The 24,395-nt window shown below is 38.6% G+C and overlaps 1 protein-coding gene across 1 annotated transcript in view; it reads left to right on the plus strand.

Moving 5' to 3' along the window:
* LOC5569149 (acid sphingomyelinase-like phosphodiesterase 3b) overlaps positions 1 to 24,395 on the plus strand; it is a 394,937-nt gene that overhangs the window by 300,832 nt on the left and 69,710 nt on the right. The window contains exon 6 of the mRNA XM_021839906.1: positions 3,663 to 4,126. Within this exon, the coding sequence (XP_021695598.1) occupies positions 3,663 to 4,126 (464 nt within the window). The remainder of the gene's footprint in view (positions 1 to 3,662; positions 4,127 to 24,395) is intronic.

Here is a 24,395-nt window from a genome sequence, read left to right on the forward strand (position 1 = left end):
CAATTGAATTCGTCACACCACTAAAGAGATGTCTAAATTTCAAAAGATATCTATGGAAAATGCTTATTAAAACAAACCCCAAAAGTGAGAACTTTTGATCGGCAAAAATTGAAGCTTTTCGTGTGAAATGTTTCCCATACAAGGTAAAGTGTCCGGAATTTGAAACTGTCCATAATATGAATCAAAACGGTGTATCAGCGCACTGGAATAAAATTTCCTTATCTTACGTAGAGCTGTGCAAAAGCAGGTGAAACAATAAAATTTCCGGAATATACAAATCAAAGATGTCAAAATTAATGTACTTAAAACATTGTTAACAATTTTTACGTCCATGATTTGAAGCATTAAGGTTTAGGCTTCCCATTCATGAGCTCAGATTATTTTTTTGATAAGTGGTTAGTGAGATAACGGCAATTAAATTTGAGTGAGTTTTAAATCATCGAATATTGAATAAATCTCTTAGCAGTAATTTACGACCCTATGTTCCATGAACACTTTTTCATGTCTCAAGGTCCCCTATCTACCCTAAAAATATGCACAACCAGGAAGCAAACACCCTGTATAATGGCGTTAGCGTGCTCATGGCCTCGAGAAGATCCATGTGAAGTAATATTTAAATACTCAGGGACATTGGTACAGCTTAACAGCATCTACATGATCTACGTGAGATTCGGCCAAATTACTTCAGGACGTGGATAAAGCTTTATAATTTCGACTGATAGCTTTTTGAGGGCGTTAGGATGCACCTGGTCTACTCAGGATAAGGTCAAATAATTGCAGGGCCTTGACACAGCTTGGAATTTTTAATTGATATCCTCAGGGCGATCTGAGTTACGGTCCAATAACTTCAGGGCATGAATACTCGGAAATTCAAAATGATGTCATACATGGCACTAAGTAGACGTTGTTTATATGGGATAAGGTCGAATAACACCAGGGCGTTGATACAGCTTCAAATTTTCAATAGTTGTCCTTAGGGCATAATGATGTACCTGATGTACTTAGAATAAGGGCAAACAACTCCAGGGTGTTGATACAACTTGGACATTTGATCAATGTCTACAGGGGGTTGAGATGCAGTTAAGCTACGTGGGATAAGTTCAAATTACTACAGGGCGTTTATATAGCTTATAGTTTTCATCTGATGTCCTACAGGGCGTCAAGAGGCGCCAGATCGTCGTGGGATAAGGCCAAATTACTCCTGATTACTGTATTACTCCATTGTTGATACAACTTGATCTATTAGGATAAATTACTCCAAGGCGTTGATACAGATTTCATTTTTAATGTTCTCAGGGGATTAAGATGCATCTGATCTACATGAGTTGAAGTAAAGTTACTCCAGGGCGTTGATACAGCTTTGAAATTTCGATTATGTCATACAGGGCGTTAAGTACACTTGGTCTTTTGGAATAAGGTCAAATTACTCCAGGACGTTGATACAACTTATAATGTTCAACTGATGTTCTACAGGTCGTCAAGTTACTTGTGATTTACAAAGGATAAAACCAAATGACTCAAGGGCGTTGATACAAGTAGTAATTTTCAAGTAACTTCCTCAGGGAGTTGAGGTGCATCTGATCTACGTGATATCTGATCAAATTATTCCATAGCTGATGTTTTACAGGGCGTTAAATTACCCCAGGGCGTTGAGATATCACATACTTTCAATTTGACGTCCTACAGGGCGTCAAGATGCATCTGATCCATGAAGCATAAGATTAAATTACTCCAGAGCGTTAATACAGCTAAATCTAAATTGATGGCTAACAGGACATCAAGATGCACCTAATCTACTTAGGACTTCGATCCCGCGACTCCCAATACGCTAGACTGGGCGCGTTGACCACCTACGCCACAGAATGGGTAACGATTCTACATTTTTTGTCTACGAACTTCAGGTTTTTTTTTACAAAACACCGTAGGCTGGTTTAAGGCTCAAGACTCCATCATTCAATCATCAGCAATCATCAAAAATAAAAAAAACAGTTTTTTCGTTAAAATTAGAAAACAAATCCCATGAAATTCTTTCATTGCATTACTCGTAGTAAGTTCAATGCAATGATAAATTTTCTTGAGCATTGCTTCACTTTTGAGCAAAAAAACTGGTTTTGAAAATTTGTAAAACGATGATGGTTATTTTCCTCTTAAGCCGTAATAGACATATTACATTTCATTTTCCGTAGCAGTTGGGAATTTTTACAGGTGAGTTGATTTCACCTGCTTATAAGAGAAAAAAAGCTTTCAATTGCAACTTTGGCAAATAAAAAGCTCTCAGTTAATAACTGTGTAAGTGCTCATTGAACACTAAGCTGAGCAGCAGGCTCTGTCCCAGTGAAGACGCCAATGCCAAGAAGATAAATATAACGCATTAATCATGGCAACGGTTTTTATCAAAAATTATTAATTATTTTATTTGACATTTGTTCCAATGTTTCAACTTTGGATATTCTATGTAACTCATTAGTACTATACCAGGGGGGAAGCTTCAGAATCATTTTCAAAATTTGATTCTGAATCCTCTGCAGAGCTTTCTTCCTGGTATTACAACAGCTAGTCCATATTAGTACAGCATACAACATGGCTGGCCTGAAAATTTGTTTGAAGATCAAAAACTTGTTCTTAAGACATGGTGATTAGTTGATGATTCTAATGATTCCTTGAGATACACGCAACTTCACCTTAACAATGCAAGATAAAAAAAAACATATCGTATACCGTTAACACGAGCAGACAGACAGATAGACAGACAGACGCTTCGATGGACGGATGTAGCGAAGTTTTCTGTTCAGTGTGGCGCGTGGGTGAAGACATCGTCGCCGTGTCGGAGAAGGAGAGATTAGAACCAGGTGAATATTTGATTGAGGAAGTTGTTTATGCCCTCTGGGACGAAGAAGGTACTTGAGCTCCACTACTGACTGGACGGCCAGCCACGGTGGAAGTAAAGCACTGAGGCAGGAAGCACAGAGTGCAAAATGTGCCATTGCCAGTCGGTCGGTCGAAGCTGCGGCATCAAGAAAGCACAAGAAAGTACAAGTAAACACAATTTACATAATTGTATTATTGTGCTTTTCTTCGATTCAAGTGGATGATTGTTGCCGGTCCCAGATGGGCAATCGTTTTGAGGCAGTTGGAGATGAATTTCTTATGGTCCCCCTGCCGGCAGTAACCGAACCGACGCTATCAATGGTATTTATGGGACTTTCCTGAGGTGTGATGAAAGTTTATTTCCGAATAGTTTATGGACCCGACAGGAGAGAGAATTGAATTTTGAAGCTGGTGAATGCAATCCAATTGTGGGCGTTTTGAAACAAACCTAGACCACAGGATTTAGACACAATTAAGAGATTTCTACCATGAATCATATATGGATCAGTATTTTCTTTGGTGTTTGGACCTTTCCCCTAAATTTTTTCGTGACATTGAACACGAAATTGTTTTCATCAGCGATTTAGAATTGTTGTCCAGGTTTTTTTGTCACATGATCATGTCGGTTATGATTTTTTTTTAGTTCCGTTGCGGTTGGGAAGTTTTTCTTCTAACATTTTGTACATCCACCAGAATACGCTGGTCCCCCTGCAGAACAAATATTAACTAGGCCTATGATGTAGCTGATTCTTCCTCCAGTATCTAACGTTTTCCTTGCATTCTCTCTTCCCCAGGTGGCTACTACTCGATCGAACAAAAGCGCAGCAATCTGCGGATAATAGCTTTAAACACAAACTTCATGCGCCACGACCCGAAGTACTCGCAGTCGCACTCGTCAGCGGTCAAACAGCGTCCGGACGGGTCGATTCATTACGCCGGAGGCATCGGGGGTCACGGGTATGACCGGGATCACCACATAAACCTCGGCAAACACTACCACCGGGACTACAGCAGCCCCGGAGGAATGGTGGTGGGGAGCCCTCACGGCTACCCAGTGTACAGTGATAGGAGAATTAGCGGCAGTTACAGCAGTGGTGGCGGCGGTGGAAGCAGCAGTAGTATAGCGGACGGTAGTAGTGGTAGTAGCAGTAGCGGTGGTCACGCCAGTGCATTATCGGGATCAAGCAGCCACGAGTCGGAGAAGCAGTGGACGTGGCTCGAGAGCGTACTCGCGCAGTCGAAGGATAGTAAGAAATTTGTAAGTATCCGCGGGGGAATCTAATGTGGTGCGAACTTTGATCCGAATTGTTAGCGAAATTACCAGTTCAAGCCTGATTTGCTACTGAAAACGAAACGCTAAAGAAATTTCTCGCCGATTCCTTGCAGAAATTATCTACTGCGACTCCCATTTGAACTGGCAGTTCATTTCAACTGCGTACTGCGATCAGCAAAAGCGCATTCTTGATCGATTCCTTTCAGAAATTTCCCATGCATCAAGATAGGTCGAGAAATAACTTGTCAGCAGCGTTTCAGGCTTCAAACGGAAATCTTCACAAACTGTTGGTAAAATATGTAATTTTCGCCGTTTTTTATATACTTGTGCATGTTTTCATCAAGACGATTGGAAAAGGTCGGTAAATGATTAGCCTCGGAGATTATGTCTCTTCCACCAGTTCTTCCCGACCAGAACCACCTAACAAGATTATAACACATTCCTATCAGCAGCAGTTAAAAATAACAGAATTTGATATAATTTTGTTATCAAAATGGCTTTGTTCTCAACTTGTTATATTTTTAGTAACACATTAATAACAACATTTGTTATATTTTTGACATCGCATTTGTAAGTTTGTTGCAAATAACATCCGATGTCATAAACAGTAACATAGTTTGCAATAATTTTGTTATTTTGTAACATCCTTGCAACACATTCTGTAATAATTTTGTTATATTTGTAACAGGGTTTGTTATATTTTAGTTTAAATTGGTGCAAATTTTGTTAGAATTTTTGTTATTTTAACTACTAACGGTACATGTTTTATAACAACTAATGATATAAAAAACATCATATCAGGGGAACACATTATGTTATAATCTTGTTTCTTCCGTCTGGTCGGGTTCCCAACTAACATTTAGTGTGAATGTAAACATTTTCTAAACAACTTAAGCCCTTTTAGTGCGTCATCACAAAATGGCTTCTTCCAAAATCATTAACATATTGTTATGATAGTATTGGTATTTGCAATATCGATGAAATATAACTACTTATCACCTGATTTAATGGATAATTTATGCGAAGAAAAATGCTTCAGGTGGTATTTAAATATTTAATCAACACTTTCAGGTACAGCATTATCAATTTAGCGACAATATACATGAGATTTATATTCTCAAAAAAAATCTCCGATTTTATGCCGTATTTCATTGCCTCACACAACTACACTTGTAAATAGAAGGCGCTTACCTTTTCCATTGTAATTCTGCAGCAAACATTTGTGTTTTGGATTTCATATTGCGTTCACTACACTTCCACTAAACAAATCTTTCATTCACTTCCCTTAAAGGAACACATTTCAAACGGGAATCAAATATTTATAAAGTTTTATCAACGCCAAACCCTCAAAACTATTATGGCGGTGGTTTTCACTTGTTGCGAATCGACGCCGCCACCGCACACTGAGACATGCCTGTGTTTATAGTCTAAAAAATCCAACTTTTTTTCTGTTGTATTAATTTTCAGTGCGGATAGGTTGGGCAAAGCATAGAAGCTTGAAATTCATACGTTGTTTGTTTTTCGATTCTCTCAAATTACAAAAACCATCTCTACGATGCATAAAATCATACCAAGAGCTTATCAATTTGGACCACCCAAAATAATTGAAAAGCTCCACAGTGCGATGCGTCGGGGTGCGTCGAGACGCGTCTATCGTGTGTGCACAATCATCGCGATCGTTGAGCGCAGTGATGTCAGAGTTGCTATCTGTAAAATCATAGCATTTAATGTGAATTGATCACAAATATCATTAAAATTTTATTAAATCAGTGATCTTGTGAAGGAAAACTATTTGCAAAATGATAAGTTTTTATGATATGCAGCAAATGTTCCGAAAACAAGCATATAACAATTGCTAGAAAAATCTGTCACCAATCACCTGGCAACACCGTCATCCCTTGCAAACATAAACCGTACCGATGCATAACAAAAATATGCGATAAATCTAATAAAAAACAGAGTAATTTCGTTGCCCTTCATTAAATTGTAATGTTTTCTTTTGATATGTACGATTGAAGAGTTGATTTTGATTTCCAATACTCGTCAATCTACTAAATTTCCCATGTGTTTACATAAAAATATGCTTAACACAAATGTTTTATTTTTTGTTTGTTTATTTTGAAAATATACATGGAAAGGCGACACTACTACTATTACATCAATGATGATTCTAATGATTCTTTGACTTACACGCCGCTTCACCTTAAGGCTCCCCAAAATTGAAGCGATTTTTTACGGCGTCAGCGAAAAACAACATTCCGAACACTAGGTTTTTGTATGGCGATTTGGTTGAAATGTTTCGCTGAAATATGTCATCAAATTTCCAGGAAATGGCAGTCAATTGCAATTCAATTTGCAGTCTTCGAATCTATTTTATACCTCGGGAGTAGTGATGATCCCTCGGATCGTAATTGCACTGGTTTTGGTTTTCTGTAACTCGATACCTCCCTAACTAGATAGTCCCTTCGATATAGAATTATGGAAAGTTGACTGTACTACGAAAAAGCAGTTTTTCGTCAGGTGGGCAGAACCCACTTTCAGATCTTTTTATTGAACAAAAACACAAAGAGTAAATTACTTGGTGTCGAGGTTCTTACGTTAGCACAAACCCCAAGAAATTGAGTGAAAATTAAATTACCTGTTAGGCCTTAATGGTTGGAGACATGGGCCACGATTATAGAATTTAACATTTTTTTTCAATATAACCCATAATTGTTAATATCATCAATGTTACCCCATATCAGTTAGGTCCAAAAATTACTTAGAACATTTTTTTCAAACATGCTCAATACTTTTAGAAATCAAAATACAGTTTACATCTAGGAGTCTTCATATGAAACTTTGTCACAAATATCTGTTTCCTTCCAATATTCTGTGGAACACAATGCGTTTTTTGAGGACTCTAAAATTTAAGTTACAGTTATCTCTCCCTTACTCGATATTCCGTATCTCGATATCGAGTTAGAGAACCATAGTAAAAGTTGGTTTTCATGGCTAACTCGATGGTCCCTTGGATCGCAGTTGCATTGGTTTTGTGTTCTGTAAAACGATACCTCCCTAACTCGATGGTCCCTTCAATATCGAGTAAGGGAGAGTTGACTGTATTTCTTTTTTAATATTTTTTTTTCTCGGTGTACATTTTTGACAACTAACAACTTCTCTATAGAACACTTTTCTTTAAAATCGAAAGTTCAGAAGCTTTTAACTTTTTTAAATAAATTGTGATAGCATTAGCGTTAGCGTAGTTACGGTTTACTTAGTAGATTGGAACTAGAATTCTTTGAATCAATTACATGCAAAAACTCATAGACCTTTTTCAGAAATTATTCTTATGTCGAAATGATCGATTTTTTTATTGAAAACACTTGTTTTGTTATATCAAAAACATGTGTAAAATTCAGTTCAAATGGAAGTGCAAAATTGGAAATTTTCTCGACTTCCCAGGGCATAGAGTATGTTCGTACCTGCCACACGATATACGCATGCAAAAATGGTCATTGGCATAGTAAGCTCTCAGTTAATAACTGTGGAAGTGCTCATAAGAACACTAAGCTGAGAAGCAGGCTCTGTCCCAGTGGGGACGTAACGCCAGAAAAAGAAAAAAAAAGAAAGAAGAAGGAAGTTCAAATCCACCCGTGAGTTTCAGTGCGAGATTTCCGTCATCATGGATCATTAAAATAATCAAAACGACCGCTATGAAATGCATAGATAGCACCACCGTAGTCTTGTGTATTTGAAAGAACAGCAATGCTGTCTCAATGTAAAATCCCATATGCGGTGATGCCGCTATTTCCATGCGGTGAGTGCCAAATGAGTGACTTTCAACGATCCATTGTCATCGTCATCAAGGTACTCACTGGTACTCACCACATAAGCATGAGTGTCGCGAATATTTCACGCGTGTCAGGAACAAGTGTCCGGCTAGAGCGCAAAGTTTCTAGAACACTAACGCGCTAGTATAAATAAGCGACCATCTAACCCGTACGCGATCAGTCTTGTTTTAACCTCCGTGAGTATAACATCGACTTAAGTGTCCAAAAGTGAACAGTAGTGTAACTACCCAAGTAACCAAGGAGCACTGAGCACAGAATTCATTCAGCATTATATGTGCCCGCACGGCTATGCATTTAATGCTGGTTGAACGTATAGCTGCATATAGTGATGCCTCAATGCAGGTTTTGGCGAAATAAAGGGCTGCTTCAATGCTGCACCTTCAGGAACGTTGAATCCAGCTGTCAAAAAAAAAAAAAATAACGCCTACGCCAGGAGCAAATCAAAACAAAAATATTTTTCACCTCTTTCTGTCTTCTCTCACCGGCTCGCCGCTTGTGTTGGGTTATTTTCGGATACTATACTGTTCGCTGTTTGGTGCATTTTTTTCTGAGCTGAGTGTGGTTGGAACTTAAGACCTGGTGATTGCCGTGTTGATGGTATTGACTCGCGCTGCAGTATACGCTACGAACGATGTAGTGTCGAGCGCTGATTTAACCTTTACGTTACCGGCCTCTGACAAGGCATTTTCAAATGGCTGCCATTTCGTCAATTCCCATTAGATTTTTTTGAAACCACTGTCAGTTTACTTTAAAAAGGTTTCAGTTATTTGTCATCAATGGAGAATGCTGAATTCGGAACCATGCCGGAGATATTCCGGATTGTACTGGGGTCACGAGGGTGCCAAATTCGGGAAATGTGATTATTTTTTTATTTATTTCAGCTACAACACTAAAGTTTTTATGTAAAACGTGAGATAATGGTAGATTGTCATCAATTCAACATAATTTGAATAAGTGGACCGTTCCAGAACATCGTAGCCGGTTCCGCCAGGGCCAGTTTGGGGACATTTCTGTTTCATGTCCAAAACATACCGTGCGACGTCTCAATCTTCATGAATTCGGGAGAACATGTCAATAAAGGAAGAAAAAACTAAATTTCAATAGATTTGGCCACTCCAGAGCACCTGACACAGGTTCCGCCAGGGCCTCTTTGAGGACATTTCCGTTTTTTGTCGAAAACATACCGTGCGACGTATCAATCTTCGTGAATTCGAGAGAACATGTCAATAAAAGAAGAAAAACTCCGGAAAAAACAGATGTGGCCACTCCAGATCCTGGCACAGGTTCCACGAGGGCCTATTTGGGGACATTTCCGTTTTATGTCCAAAACATACCGTGCGACGTCTCAATCTTCTTGAATTCAAGAGAACATGTCAATAAAAGAAGAAAAAACTCGCTAAAATCAGATGTGGCCACTCCAGATCTCCTGACACAGGTTCCACGAGGGCCTCTTTGGGGACATTTTCGTTTTATGTACAAAGCATACTGTGCGACGTCTCAATCTTCTTGAATGTGGGAGAACATGTCAATAAAGGAAGAATAAACTAAATATCCATAGATGTGGCCACTCCACAGCACCTGACACAGGTTCCGCCAGGGCCTCTTTGAGCACATTTCCGTTTGTTGTCGGAAACATACCGTGCGACGTATCAATCTTCGTGAAATCGGAAGAACTTGTCAATAAAAGAAGATTTGTCCACTCCAGAGCAATACCTACAATATGAATTTGGGCGAATAAACTGGCTTATTAAGTTTCAAGCATCAAAAATTGAAAAAAGAAAAAAATGCATGAAGAATTTGTAAGTAAAACCTTTGCGGTTAATGAGCATGAGCTCAAGCATAGATGACCGCTTCATAGTTGCACTCCGTGATTGACCAGAGCAGTCGAAGGTGCACAGAGATTTAATGAATGGGGCTTGGGATTAGCGAACCATTCTCAAAGAGCACGAATCGAGAGTTCAAAGACTGAATATACCTCTGCATTTCCACAATTGTCTTGAAAAGAACATTGGGTTAGTGGGTGTTGCCGGTCCCATCGCTCCAGCGGATGCAAGCAATACAATCGATGCACCAAATATTTATGACTGGATTACACCACTTTTTCGTCGCACTGCGCAAACGTGACACGTCTGATTTTTATTGCATCGCTCTCCCTCGTAGGGGAAAGCGACACAATCCATGGACCGAACACTAATCTGTAGGAATAGGAAATCTCTTTGCGGGTAATAGATGAAATCTCGAAAGGGTTCCAAATTAGATAATTGCTGGCTAGATTATTGTTTAATTTCTGATGAAATCCTTAACATATTCTAAGCAAAATTTTTATTCTGTTGCAAGTGGAATTCCTCCATGCATTAGTAAGCAATACGATTGACAGAACTGATGTTTGGTCGAATTCACACTTCTTTGAACGGGCAATGGGTTGTTCTTTTTTATACCGTCAAAACAATTATTGGCAGTAAATATGCCAAAGGTCAGTAAGCCAAAGGGATTTCATAAATCATAAGAATGTTTTTATAGAGTATTCATGAGGAGTTTCAAAGCGAATTCCTTTTAAGTTTTTATCAACAAATTTATTGAGTAATTAATAGAAAATTTTCTTCGAAGTTTACAATAGATTCTTGGTAACATTCTAGCCAAAACCTTTTTAGGATTCTTGTTGGAATTCTGATGATGTTCGAAACAAAGTTCTGGTGGATTCCTTGTTAGTTTTCTTCTCAGCTTTCTGCTGAGTTTTAACTAGTTGCACAGTGCATTCCTGCCATGGCGTATTCATGAAGATCTGCATAACAGGTTTTCCAAAAATCGTGGAAAACATACGTTCAGAAAGATCCTGCCTAAGACTGACAGAGAAGCCACATCAGTTTGTATGTATTTTATCCTAGATTTATTTGAATACTTTTCAGAATTTTCATTATGCTTTACCCGTGGCACATCATGTTTTGTTCAAATAACGGAAAATTTTCAAAAAAGGTTTTCGGCGAAACCTATTTCTTGTGCTTTGGAGTAGCCAGATTTGTTGGCAGCGAGGGCATTCTTCATTTATTGACATATTCAAATATCGGTAATGTCATAAAATAGGCCTTTCTGGAACCCTTACGTGGTGCTCAGGAGTGGAAACGCAGAGTCTATTCCTCATTAATTGACATGTTCTGTCGAAATCATGAAGATTGAAACGTTGCACAATAGGTTTTGGACATGAAACTGAAATGTCCCCTAAGAAGCCTTGGCGGAACCAGTACCAGGTGCTTAGGGGTGACCTAATTAGTTGATACCGAGTTCATACTTCATTAATTGACATGTTCTTTCGAATTCACGAAGATTGGCACGTCACACGGTTTGTTATATATATAAAACAGGAATATCTCCAAGGAGGCCCTGGTAGAACCTGTGCTTGGAGCTATGGAGTGGCCACATCACATGTTAATAAGTTGATTCTTCCTTTATTGACATGTTTTTTTTACAATTGACAAAGATTGAGACAAAAGTAGAAATATCCCCTAAGAAGACCTTACGGAACCTGTGCCAGAAGCTCTGGCGTGGCCAAATCTTTTATTACCATGTAATTTTTCATTTATTGACAAGTTTTTAAAAATTCATTAAGATTGAGATGTCGCACGGTATGTTTTTGGATATAAAATGGAAATGTTCCCCAAGAAACCATCGTGGAACCTGTGCCTGGAAGTCTGGAGTGGCCACATCTGTTCGTACCGAGCTTTTTCTTCTTTTATTAACAAGTTCTCTCGAATTCACGAAGATTGATACGTCGCACGGTATGTTTCCGACAACAAATGGAAATGTGCTCAAAGAGGCCCTGGCGGAACCTGTGTCAGGTGCTCTGGAGTGGCCAAATCTATTGAAATTTAGTTTATTCTTCCTCTATTGACATGTTCTCCCGAATTCACGAAAATTGATACGTCGCACGGTATGTTTCCGACAAAAAACGGAAATGTCCTCAAAGAGGCCCTGGCGGAACCTGTGTCAGGTGCTCTGGAGTAGCCAAATCTATGGATATTTAGTTTATTCTTCCTTTATTGACATGTTCTTCTGAATTCAAGAAGATTGAGACGTCGCACGGTATGTTTAGGACATAAAACGGAAATGTCCCCAAATAGGCCCTCGTGGAACCTGTGCCAGGATCTGGAGTGGCCACATCTGTTTTTTCCGGAGTTTTTCTTCTTTTATTGACATGTTCTCTCGAATTCACGAAGATTGATACGTCGCACGGTATGTTTTCGACAAAAAACGGAAATGTCCTCAAAGAGGCCCTGGCGGAACCTGTGTCAGGTGCTCTGGAGTGGCCAAATCTATTGAAATTTAGTTTATTTTTCCTCTATTGACATGTTCTCCCGAATTCATGAAGATTGAGACGTCGCACGGTATGTTTTGGACATAAAACGGAAATGTCCCCAAACTGGCCCTGGCGGAACCGGCTACGATGTTCCGGAACGGTCCACTTATTCAAATTATGTTGAAATGATGACAATCTACCATTATCTCACGTTTCACATAAAAACTTTAGTGTTGTAGCTGAAATAAATAAAAAAATAATCACATTTCCCGAATTTGGCACCCTTGTGACCCCAGTACAATCCGGAATATCTCCGGCATGGTTCCGAATTCAGCATTCTCCATTGATGACAAATAACTGAAACCTTTTTAAAGTAAACTGACAGTGGTTTCAAAAAAATCGAATGGAAATTGACGAAATGGCAGCCATTTGAAAATGCCTTGTCGGAGGCCGGTAACGTAAAGGTTAATACCCTTATCTAGAAACGTAGTGTTGGAATGTTTGTTCAGTTAACCAACAGGCACCAAACATCATGAACATATGTGGTGTGACCACATATTGATAGCTGGAAGGTTGAAATAAAAAACACAAGGGAAAATAATGTAATTTTCTTTCTGCCATACCGGAATATGTCTATCTTTTCCGATAAAACAATTTCTGATGATTCCTTTTGCAACCATCAATCCAATCGGTTGCACCAGACGTCAAAGCGAGGGCACTAAGGTGTGAGAGAGATAAAATGCAATGCTGACTATGTAACACACACTCTGTACTACTCCTTGGTTGCATTTGTATAGCAACAAAAGAGCATTCCGATGGCGGAAAACAGTAAAAACCCAGTGCTGTGAAGATGCTTATTTACAACCAAAAGGTTTTGGATAGCAGTGTCTTTGCTAATTCATGACAGCTGAGCAATCATGCTGCTCAGATAGGGCAGCAAGCAGATCAAATGCAGTAAGACTTCTACAACACGGCTTATTCAAATGCTTACTGGTTACCTGGTAGCAGCTGAAGCCATCAATCAGAAATAAAACCGAGACGCTGAGTCACACGCTTTCAACTGGGAAATCACCGCCGATGCCGAAACGCTGAAGGAGCTATCATTAGTGTCCCGCCAACGTGACCAAGTGAGCCTGAAGCTTACGCGGTTGCACAGGGCTCTTGCCGCCGCTCAGCACCAGCTCAGCCTACCGCAGTTGAAGGCGTTCCTGTGTTTTCAGTGTTTTCAGCGCCGTACATACCAAGCTGATTGCCGTAATCCTAAATGAGGACTTCCGGCAGCAGGAGGATATCTCCAGGAACAGAATTCAGCCAGACAAAACCTCTAGCGCATTAGGAGTGCATTTTTTTCGGGTTGGTGTCAAAGAAGACTTATCTTGGATTTATTTGTTCTTTAATTTGATGATAAAAGTTAGTTGGAAATTTCGCCGCATAGGCGCTACGATACAAACTTTTTTATTTCGCATCTCCGGCGACGTGATAAAATACGACAAAATGACGATTCGTCAATGGCCTGGCTGAAATTCGAGGTCATCTTCCAGGACTTGATAGCCAATTGCGGAGATTCGAATGCCATCAACTTGTACCACCTTGACAAAGCACTTGTTGATGACGCGGCTAGAGTTCTAGAGGCGAAAGTGATAAGCGAAGGAAACTACCAGCAAGTATGGGCCATCCTCACCCAACGCTACGAAAACAAAAGGATCATTGTGGGGACACATAACCATGGTCTGTTTGATGTGAAGTCAACGACGTCCGGATCATCCAAGGAACTGCGACACCTACTCGACGAGTGCATCAACCACGTAGAGAGCCTGAAATACCTTGAGCAGAACTTGTGAAAATTGTGAAATGGCGTTCCAGCAAACTTGCCCGGGACTCTACCGAACTCGAACACAACAGGCCCAGTGTCATCGAAAGCAACGAAGGCTGTGAAAGCTTACACCGCTTCAACCGAGTCGAAGCAGAACAGTTACAGTTTCTGCCAGGATTACATCGCAGCTATCAATGCAACACAATAACTGCTATGCTGTTCGACCACAGGATAGAGTAGGTGCGAGCATCTGGTGTCTGCTTTAATTGTCTCCGCAAGGGCATAGCGCCAAAGACGACATCACACACAGCTCCATAACGAGGAAGTGAAACTTGAGTCAGAACCCAGAGTGTATCTTACAGCACAGGAAACTAAACCTGTAACTCTCAAAAACATGGTATCCACTTCGACGTCCACCAGAAACACTCCGATCTTTCCGCTCTCTAGCAACTACGCTGACTCTTCGAAGACTGCGTTCTTATTAACAGTTGTGGTCAACGCGTTGGATGAGAGGGTCAGACGATGTGGTTTATGGACAAAAGGTCGAAAGACAAAAGGTCGAAGGGACAAAAGGTCGAAAGACAAAAGGTCGAAAGGACAAAAGGTCGAAAATGATTTGTTTGGTGGGAAATTTTTCCTTCTTTGAAAATACATTTTCGACCTTTTGTCCCTCCATTTTTGTTCTTCGACCTTTTGTCCTTTCGACCTTTTGTCTTTCGTCCTTTTGTCATAGATTCGCCAGAGTGTTCCGAGAGAAATCCGTTGCCAGAAAGGCTCAGCATACGCTAGTCGCATCGGTAGACGACACCGAGGAGTATACACAAATTTTGTGTAACATCGAAGAGGTAACGAATTCGAAACTGAAATCTTGTAAATTGCAAAACGAAGAGCTGACAGGACGCCGAAAAACACGAAGTGAACCTAAATCAACGAATTCTTCCTCCGCAAGGCACCGTGTTTTGACCCATAAAATTGTCCAATGCACTTCGTGTACTCGACGCTAGCTTGAAGACAACCGCTGCTAGCTATCCGCTTAACCCGTATAGGCCTGAGTGAAAGCAAAAATACTAAAACCCTTACCACTCAGCGAATACTTAACGGATTTAAATATTTTTTTGTCAGTTTACTGGCCCACATATCTAGTTTCTAGAAGTGGCCAGAGGAACTCGGGAATACTCCTGTAGCCGGAGTTATTGCGGTGGGTTACTGGGTCAAGTCGGGTAGAAAAAGGCGGTTTTTTGGACATGCAAAATTATCTTTGACAATCATTTTAATTTGCAAAAATCAGTAAGATCGGATATTCTACATTATAAATAAATAGTTTTGCACCGTTTAGAACAGGGTTTCTCAACCGGTGGTCCGCGGACCCCCAGGGGGCCGTGACGACTTTCCAGGGGGTCCGCGAAGCCATTGTAGATGTGTGCCGTGCTCTTTGATCGATGAACAGATGTAAGTTGTCTCTAATACGACTTGCTCTACTAGAGTTCATTATTACCAAATTGCAGTTTTTTCGTGCGTCCTTCAACGTCATTACAAGCCAGGTATTTTTTTTTTCTGCATTGGTTAAATATTATACCAGTGCGAGCTTCAAAATGAAACTTAGATCATTCCTGGAGGTACCGTAATTCGGGGTTTAGTTGATCAGTGGGGAGAAGTTGATCATTCCCGTACCCACATGTATGAACTGCCAGGAGAGCTATTATCCGTTTTCAATTGTCTCAAGTTATGTCATATCGTATAACCTGATAGCTGCTCTTGAAGTTTCTAAATTCGGTTCGTCGTTCAAGATAGTTATACCATGAAAAAAACAGATTTTTAATGAAATGTTCGATGAACTGTTGAAGGGTTCTACCCCAAACATTCGACTATTCCCAAGGCTATATAAAGACACCATTTAAATAAACTGTTTCGTACATTCCATATGTGTTCTGTGAACCTAGTTTTATATTTGCATTGAGGATAAATAATCATTTTCAGAGATAAAAATGTTCTTTTTGTGAGCGAGTTGCTAATTTCATAGAAAATTGCATACCTTTAGGTGCTTTATTTGGTGTATTCTGCATTTCAAAACATTCAATTCTAAAATTGACCGATTTATCAACAAGTTGTAAGATTTTTGAGACTTGATTCGAGATCAGTGATCCCAAATTTAGTAAATAGCATATCTCTTTATTTTAGGAAACGAGCCACAGTAATTGATCAACTTCACCCCGGAATCAAAAATTCAATTTTTTGTTTTCTAAAAAATGTTTTTGTTATTATGATAACAATTCGTAAAAAAATCGTTTCTATAATTCGATAAACAGCCAATCAGTACAGGTTTTAAAAATATTTGGATGAGAATACATACATCCTACTAGAAATTATAGAACAGAATCGCTCAAAAGTGATCAACTTCACCCCATTTTACGGTACCTATGTAAGATTCCTGCCATATTTTTTGCTTTTTCTTGCAAAATTTGACCAATCATTCACTCTTTCCACTCATATTTTCTCAAACATCTATCAGCATGTTTTTTCAATAGATTTTCCAATCACAAAAACCAGCTCCAGTTGTTGCAACATTTTGTAATAGTTTGAAATTGTAATTGTCGATGGTTAGTAAAAAAATGAGCTTCTGAAATATGAAAAGCAGCTTCCGGGGCTGATTCTTGGGGCTACCTAATATTTTTTTAAATTCCTGGATAGGCCTTCTTAGATTACTGGAAAAACCTTGGAAATATTCAAATCTTTTCGAGAATTCTTCAATTCAATTGATGAGATCCAGGTCATCAATTCATTTTGTTCAGTCCAGAATTGTACTTGGTAGAATCCTGGCAGATTCAGTGATGGAACGTGGAGAACATCTTTGCTGAACTGGAACAAAAACAAAACCAAATTCTCCCGAGCGTCAGAGCGCTGCTTCATTCGGATCTGTCGTGCTCCCGAGTAATCGAAGCATAAGTGATTCTTGATCTTGTTTGAAACTTTTCAGAGTCAATTGTGCGTTTGAAAAAAAAAACTCCCTTCCTAGATTTATGGTTTTCAACGGTTTTTGATTACAAACTTGTAGTTTACTGTCGATTTGTTGGTTTTACAATTTTTCAGTCAAAACCGTAATAAATCACACCTTGTTCGGTTACTCGCGAGTAAAAGATCCCGAGCTTGTTGTTACTTCTTTTGACATATGTTCTCCCGAGCAGACGGGTGCGGACTTACTCACACTTAGCCTGTTCGCGAGTATGTCATATTTATTCTACGTCGATATACACTCGTGAGCTCCTTCGTGATGTGAACTTTTCCACCACTGAGCTAATTTTCTACTGAAGTTTCCACAGGATCATAGTCGAATTCTTGCATTAAGGCGCAATATTTGGATTTGTCTGTCAAGTATATCTATTGATTACCTCTGAGATCTTTGGCAGCTTTCCATTTATATTGTGAACAGGATCCAATTGATATTTTTGATGAGATTATTCGCGAAAATCTCACAAGATATACCTATTCCATTCAATTTGGTACACAAATTGTTCACTTGAGTTACACTATGAGTAAATCTTTCGTTTTCATAAGATTCGATTTCAAGATTATCTGTTATAAGGGGTCCGCAAGATGTTCGTAGACTTTCTGAGGGGGCCGCAACTTCAAAAAGGTTGAGAACCACTGGTTTAGAATGTACCAGCTGCGGCCACTCGGATTTAATTCCCCAAAAAATCCGCTCTAGATTTGTTAGGTATTAAACCGTTTCAAATCTCTACAAGTGTGGATCGAACATAATAGTTCACTAAAATGCGTTCCCATAAGCTTGACACATATGTAAAAATACAAATTGTGCAATTTATCCTAAATTTGAGGCATCTTTGGGACCCGAAAATGGTCATTTATAGGATCAATCAAATGCAGTTGACATAATTATTCAATTTAATCGATTTTCAGAAGGTTAACGCTGATGCGTTTTTCTTAAAACTCCTTGATATGGTGGCCACATAATAGCCGGTTTTGGAAATTATCAGTGACTTGAAAATTGCCTACCTCCAGGGGTACAGAAGAACAGAACCCTTGTCACCTGACCTGACCCAGTGATCCACCGCAATAGCTCCGGCCACATGAACATTTCCGAAATCCTTTGACCACTTTTAGAAACTAGATATGTGTGCCAGTATACTGACAAAAAATAATTTAAATCCGTTTAGTACTCGCTAAGCGGTGGGATTTTTAGTAATTTTTCTTACACTCAGGCCTATACGGGTTAACGAATTTCGTTTCGCCGATGTGTTGAAGACCATCAAACGGTCATCGATGATCCGTCACCATGTACTGCCAATTGCTTACGCAGCCATCAACAAGAATCGAGGAGAACGACAACTTCGATCTATCTTCCTGATGTGAGATTTTTGTTTTATTCTGGTTTTAAGAAAACCTCAATCTGGAGTATAAATTTTTCTCGCTTCCTTTCTATTATAACAGCCCAATACTAGAATTTTCAAAAAGTTTTTCACTATAGATGGAAAGACTTTGTCCTTGGCTAGCGTTTCATACAAAACATGCAACAGAAAAAGTTAATGTGACTCAGTTGTTGATTGAAAAGAAAGTAAATGAAGAGTGCCTCTTATCTATGTCCTTTCGAAAAGTTAATTGTAACATAATTATATAAAGATTTGTACAAATATCAAATTTTGTTTCATTTTTGTTGGGAGCACTTTGAATTGATGGAGGAAATTTTAACATAATTGAAACAAAATCGACTCTATGACACTACCCAGAACGCCACTACCCCGAATGCCACTACCCCGAACGCCATTACCCCGAAAGCCATTACCCCGAATTGGTCACTATCCCGAACGCCACTATCCCGAATGGATCACTACCCCGAACGCCATTACCCCGAATGCATAACATTTTGAGACCTATTCTAGATAGAGAGTGGGAAAATAATTCCTATAATAGATAGAGAGTGGGGAAATACGATTCCTTATGAGTATTGGCTCAACAATGTATTTTTCGAATATTAGATGATAAAAAATCAGCTAGTTTTTAGCAAATAATTTTTACATACTAAGGATTGTTTGGATTTGTCCTTTATTTTTTGTGAGATTCACACAGCCACATTGCAATACTCTGAAGAACAACTTGTTTCGAAAAGAAGGGTGAATTTATTATGAAAAATCTTGTTTCGTAAACGATGGTAATGGAAGATCATCCTGAGATAGTCGCTGCAAGTGTTGTTGTACGGAACCCGTTTAACCCCTCTACCGGCAGCTTCATTTTTTACCGTCAAAAATATATTCAAATCGCGATAACTTTCTTGTTTCTCGATATTTTTGCACCATTTTTTCACAAGTCCTCAAAAAACTCTTCAAGTTCTAGAATCTGTGTTGATATTGATAATTGATCGTCTGGATCCAGAGATATTCCGAATTTCATTGGGGGACCGACGCGTAGCCATAACTCACGTAAATATCTCAGCCTACAGATTTTTTTTATCGTATTCTGATATTCATTCTTCGAAACAGTAAATTATTGAGAGTATGTTGTGAAAAAATTAAGCAATTTGGTGCAGCCGTTTTTGAGTAATGAGCATTTATGTGTCTCGTACCACGCTGGCCAAATAAAGATCTTGAAAACTTCAAAAAACATCGTATCGTAATATCCAGATAACTCCAATAATACTTAACCGATTTGAATGATTTTTTCAGAGTAGCTCCTTATTAACTAGTATTATATAGTCCATATTAAATTTTTTTGATAAATTGAAGTTAAACAAAATGGCCACCAAAGACATTTTAAATAAAGAATGTCGGTCCCCAAGGAACATCTGAATATCTTTAAAACAAGATCACTTATGATCAATATCGACATGGATTCTTAAACTAGAAGAGTTTTTTGAGAACTTGTGAAAAAATGGTGCAAAAATATCGAGAAACAAAAAAGTTATCGCGATTTGAATATTTTTTTGACGGTTAAACATGAAGCTGCCGGTAGAGGGGTTAAAGGCCAAACTGAACCGTCCCGCTATAGCAAGGAAACGTTAATACACTTGTACATGTTAGAAAAACGGCGACCTCTGGTTGCCGCTAAAGTAAAAACTTCGAATGGTTTATGGAATGATTAACTTGAGACTTTTCTATGAGATAACAACAAAAAAAATTATTTTTGTTTCAAGGCAATGAAGAATTGAAGATGGCAGAAATGTGGTGAGCAAATCCATAAGAGACCTGTCTGTTTTAATGGAAGAAGATATAAAATCCTTTGAAAAAGCTGTTCTGTATGGAAACATTAGTAACTTGCTTACCCTACGATAACTTGAAAGAACAGCCTATTTAAGAAAGAAGGGAAAATTTCTGGTGAAATGTTTGCAGCTTTGGCGTGAATGATCACAGTAACAACGTGATGCTGTGGCACAACCTATATTCATAAGAAAGGAAATTTGTTTAAAAATGAATTTGAAATATGAGCACTACCAAGAAGTCCAAATACCGGTGATCACGCAGCTGTTCAGTAAGACCATATTGAGTAAGGGTATGCGATATGGATTTTTTCCATGTCGATACGAAACGAAACGATACGCGGAATATATTGCGCTGATAATGACGAAACGAAACGAAATTTAAAAATGTTTCGTGTAACTCGATACGAAATCAAATATCTCACGGAATTTTTCGAAACGAAACGAAATTTTTGAATTTGTTTCGCGAAATACACGTTTAAGTTTTTTTTTTTCTTGTCAAAAGCTGAAAATTTGACAATAGGCATAAAAAACGTCTTTTTAAATCCTCTCTCATATGAAAACCTTAGCGTTGCTCAGTGGAACCCTTACATGTTTTGGTAAGACTTTTTCCTGTTTGTTTGAAATCTTCTTAATAACTTTATAAGGTTTCATTTCAATATGTCTGACACTCACACAAGGCAATGAGTGGGTATAATTTAAATGTTACAACTAAGAAGTGGGTTGAAAAGCACTTACCAACATTTAAAACAATCTCAAAAATATTGAGAGGAGCCCAAAATTAATTTGATTCTTAGAAATGCCTTACAATTTGTTTTTCATGTGGATGTGATGTTATGCTAATATATACCATAAAACATGGAACAATGATATTCATTTTTTTGCTGTACTTTATGCCTTGTGGCTTGAATGAATGTGGTTGGGGACATAAGTCGATAAGTGATCATGAAAACACTAAACTGAGAAGCAGACTCTGTCCCAGTTGAAACATAACGCCAGAAAGAAGAAGAAAAATAAGTAGAACAGAGGAATCACTGGAATATTTAGTATTTGCTGGAGTATTGAATTAAATTAAATTTTAAAGAATCCATCAACACATACCTAAGAAATCAATCAAGATAAATTTAAAAGAACTGCAAAAGTAATAAACTCCAAGAAATATTGCGACAGCAACTTAACCAGGATTGCCTGTTAGGGTTAATTTAGAAATTCCTAATAAATTTTCTGGAAAAGCCTTGCATAAACTGTGAATTAATTCTTGGAGGGATCAAATCTGGATTAATGCAAACTTTCAGAGTAAACTTTGTAAAAAATACTGATGGTATTTCTATTATTTTGTAGAGCAAATACTGGAGAAATGATCCTATTCCAAAATCTGTGGAGGAATTTCTGGAAGAATTAAGGATTGTTGATATTATCTCATTTTCTGATTCTTTGTTTAAAACTGACTACAAAATCACATTTTCATTAAATTTTTAGCCTTAAAAAATATTTGAAAATTTCGAATAAAAAAGTTTTTAACCTGGACTACATAGCATAGAAGAACCGCAAATAAGATTGACAAGTTCACCCATGTTCGTTCAGACAATCCGTTTTTCAATGAGCTAAATTTAATGTTTGGCTTATTTTTTTTTTTCTCGAAATTTAGATGTACGAAAATCGAAAAAAAATGCGCTTTTCCATTGTGAAATACCCTAGGTACCCTACTAAACTTAAATCTTAATCCGGAACCAATTTTGATGGTGCATGCAAATTTATAACTGATTTGTGATTTTTACTAAAACAAATCATCAAAATCGATCGAAAGATGGCGAAACTAAAGAATTTTGTAATGATATATTATCTATAATCGCATTTCTTTAATTGGAGGTCGTGAGGAAATTTTGTCACGTTATAAGAGGAGAGAGGGAGTTGTTGGTATGGTACAGCGTGAATGAACCTAGATGTATGCATCTTCCTTGTATAAGATGAATATAAATCGAAGGCATACTTCAGAATTTCAAGAGCACAAATCTAACGTACCCAACAGCGGTTCAAGCTGAACACTTGATCGATTGGCCATCAAGTAACCAAACGATAGAGTATTCAGGTTGAATGGACGTCTGGTTCTTTAGATTTGTGCTCTTGAAGATTTGAGGTGAGGCTTTGGATCACCCAAATCAACACGATCTTTTACGGCGACAGCGACAAACAATCGCTGCGGTTTCGCTGCTACATGTAGAATTTTATGACACAACAACGAAATCGCGGAGATCCTTTACTCATTGATGCGTGCTATTAGTTTTCTCTTCTATTCTCCCGCTGTTCTTATGCAGAGTTAAAAGTGACGTTATAGCGGAAAGCAAGAGAGAGAACTAATAGCACGCATCAATAATCTGCACCACCTGAGCAAATCCAGAACATCAGGGACTCATGCTCTGCAGCTTTTTTTTTTGTGTACAAACAATTTTTGCGATATATTAACGGATTTGCTCAAAAGGACACGCGATGTTCCCCGGAGGGAACCGTGGTTTTGTTCTCTTCATTCTTATGGAAGATAACATTGCGGTCGTTCATCAAACGCAGTTATTCCTTTCCTGGGCTATTCGCCGCGAGGAATTTAGGGCAAATGAGCGTTTTTGGAAACTTTACAACGGCAGTGCAGTTTATCATATCCTGCGGACCAGTCAATACTACAGTCATCCCACAGTTATGAATAGCACACAGATATGGATCAAAGTTGGATTAAACGGAGAATATCTCATCAAATAGAGTAGCAATTACGCAGAACCCATTTTACCTACGCGAACCATAAATCTATACAGCATCGCAATCAACAATAACATGCTTAAGGTGATTATAGAACGAAGCCACACCTCAAATTTTCAAGAACACAAGACTTGAGAACCAAACAGCGCTCCGCAGTTGAAAATCTATCCCATTGGTCACCACCAGCAAGCAAGCATTTTGATTAATATTCAAAGCGAACTGTTGTCAGATTATCTCGTCTTGTGCACTTGAAAATTCGAAGTTTGGCTTCGTTTTATAATCACTTTAAACACATTTGTTCCATTCGTAGGAAATAAAATGTCATAGGTATATATGCCTAGAAGCGTTGATTCATATTTGTGGGGCATTGAAACCCATACCACAGTTATGAATCTAAGATAAGACGATTCCTAAAGAAACGCCAAAACGTATGCTTTCACTAGCACACCATTCGTTTGCCTCGCAGTTAATTTGCTGTTATAGTGTTCTGATTCATGATATGAGTCGATTTGATCCATAATACGGACCCATTTTTGACTGTAGCTAGGAGTAGAAGCGAATGCTTTGCTATTTTTTTGTTCGAAATTAAACTCGAATTTCGCGAAATTCCGTTTTATTCCGTTTGTTTTCAATTTTCCGTGGAAATATTTTAACAATTTGGCGAAACGAAACGAAATAGCAAAATACAAATTTCGCCTGTGCGAGTTCCGTGGAATTCCGCGGAATTTCGTTTCGAAGCGTACTTGACGGAATCATTCGGTATTTCGCATACCCTTAATATTGAGGTTAATGAATACGAGTTCCTCCGATGACAGATCTTATGCATTGAACAATTCCTTGACGTCCCTGGACAAAGAGGCACAAGTACAACAATGGTAAATAGAAAAGGAAAGCTCTCAGTCAATAAAAGGCTTATTTTATTAAAAGCCCATTCACAAATTCCGTAACGCTGAAGGGAGAAAAAAATGTTGTGGGTGGTTGTCTTCAAAATGTTGCAGCCCATATAAAAAATGGTACGACGGGGTGGGTAGGTGTCGAAAATGGCAATTTTTGACGTTATGAAATTTTGAATGAACCCTTGAACTGTGAAAGTGCCTACTGAGCTGATAAACAGGCACTGTCTCAGAAATAATGAGAAGAAGATAGCTGCCAACAAGACAGCTGACATATGAAAGAAGGGAAAATATATTTTGCCCGTAAAACAAGATACTGCACTGTATTTCATACTATTCGGGGTAATGGCTCATTCGGGGTAGTGGCGTTCGGGGTAATGACCCATTCGGGGTAATGGCTTTCGGGGTAGTGACCCATTCGGGGTAGTGGCGTTCGGGGTAGTGGCGTTCGGGGTAATGGCGTTCGGGGTA

Source organism: Aedes aegypti, chromosome 2 (assembly GCF_002204515.2).
Source record: "Aedes aegypti strain LVP_AGWG chromosome 2, AaegL5.0 Primary Assembly, whole genome shotgun sequence".
NCBI lineage: Eukaryota > Metazoa > Arthropoda > Insecta > Diptera > Culicidae > Aedes > Aedes aegypti.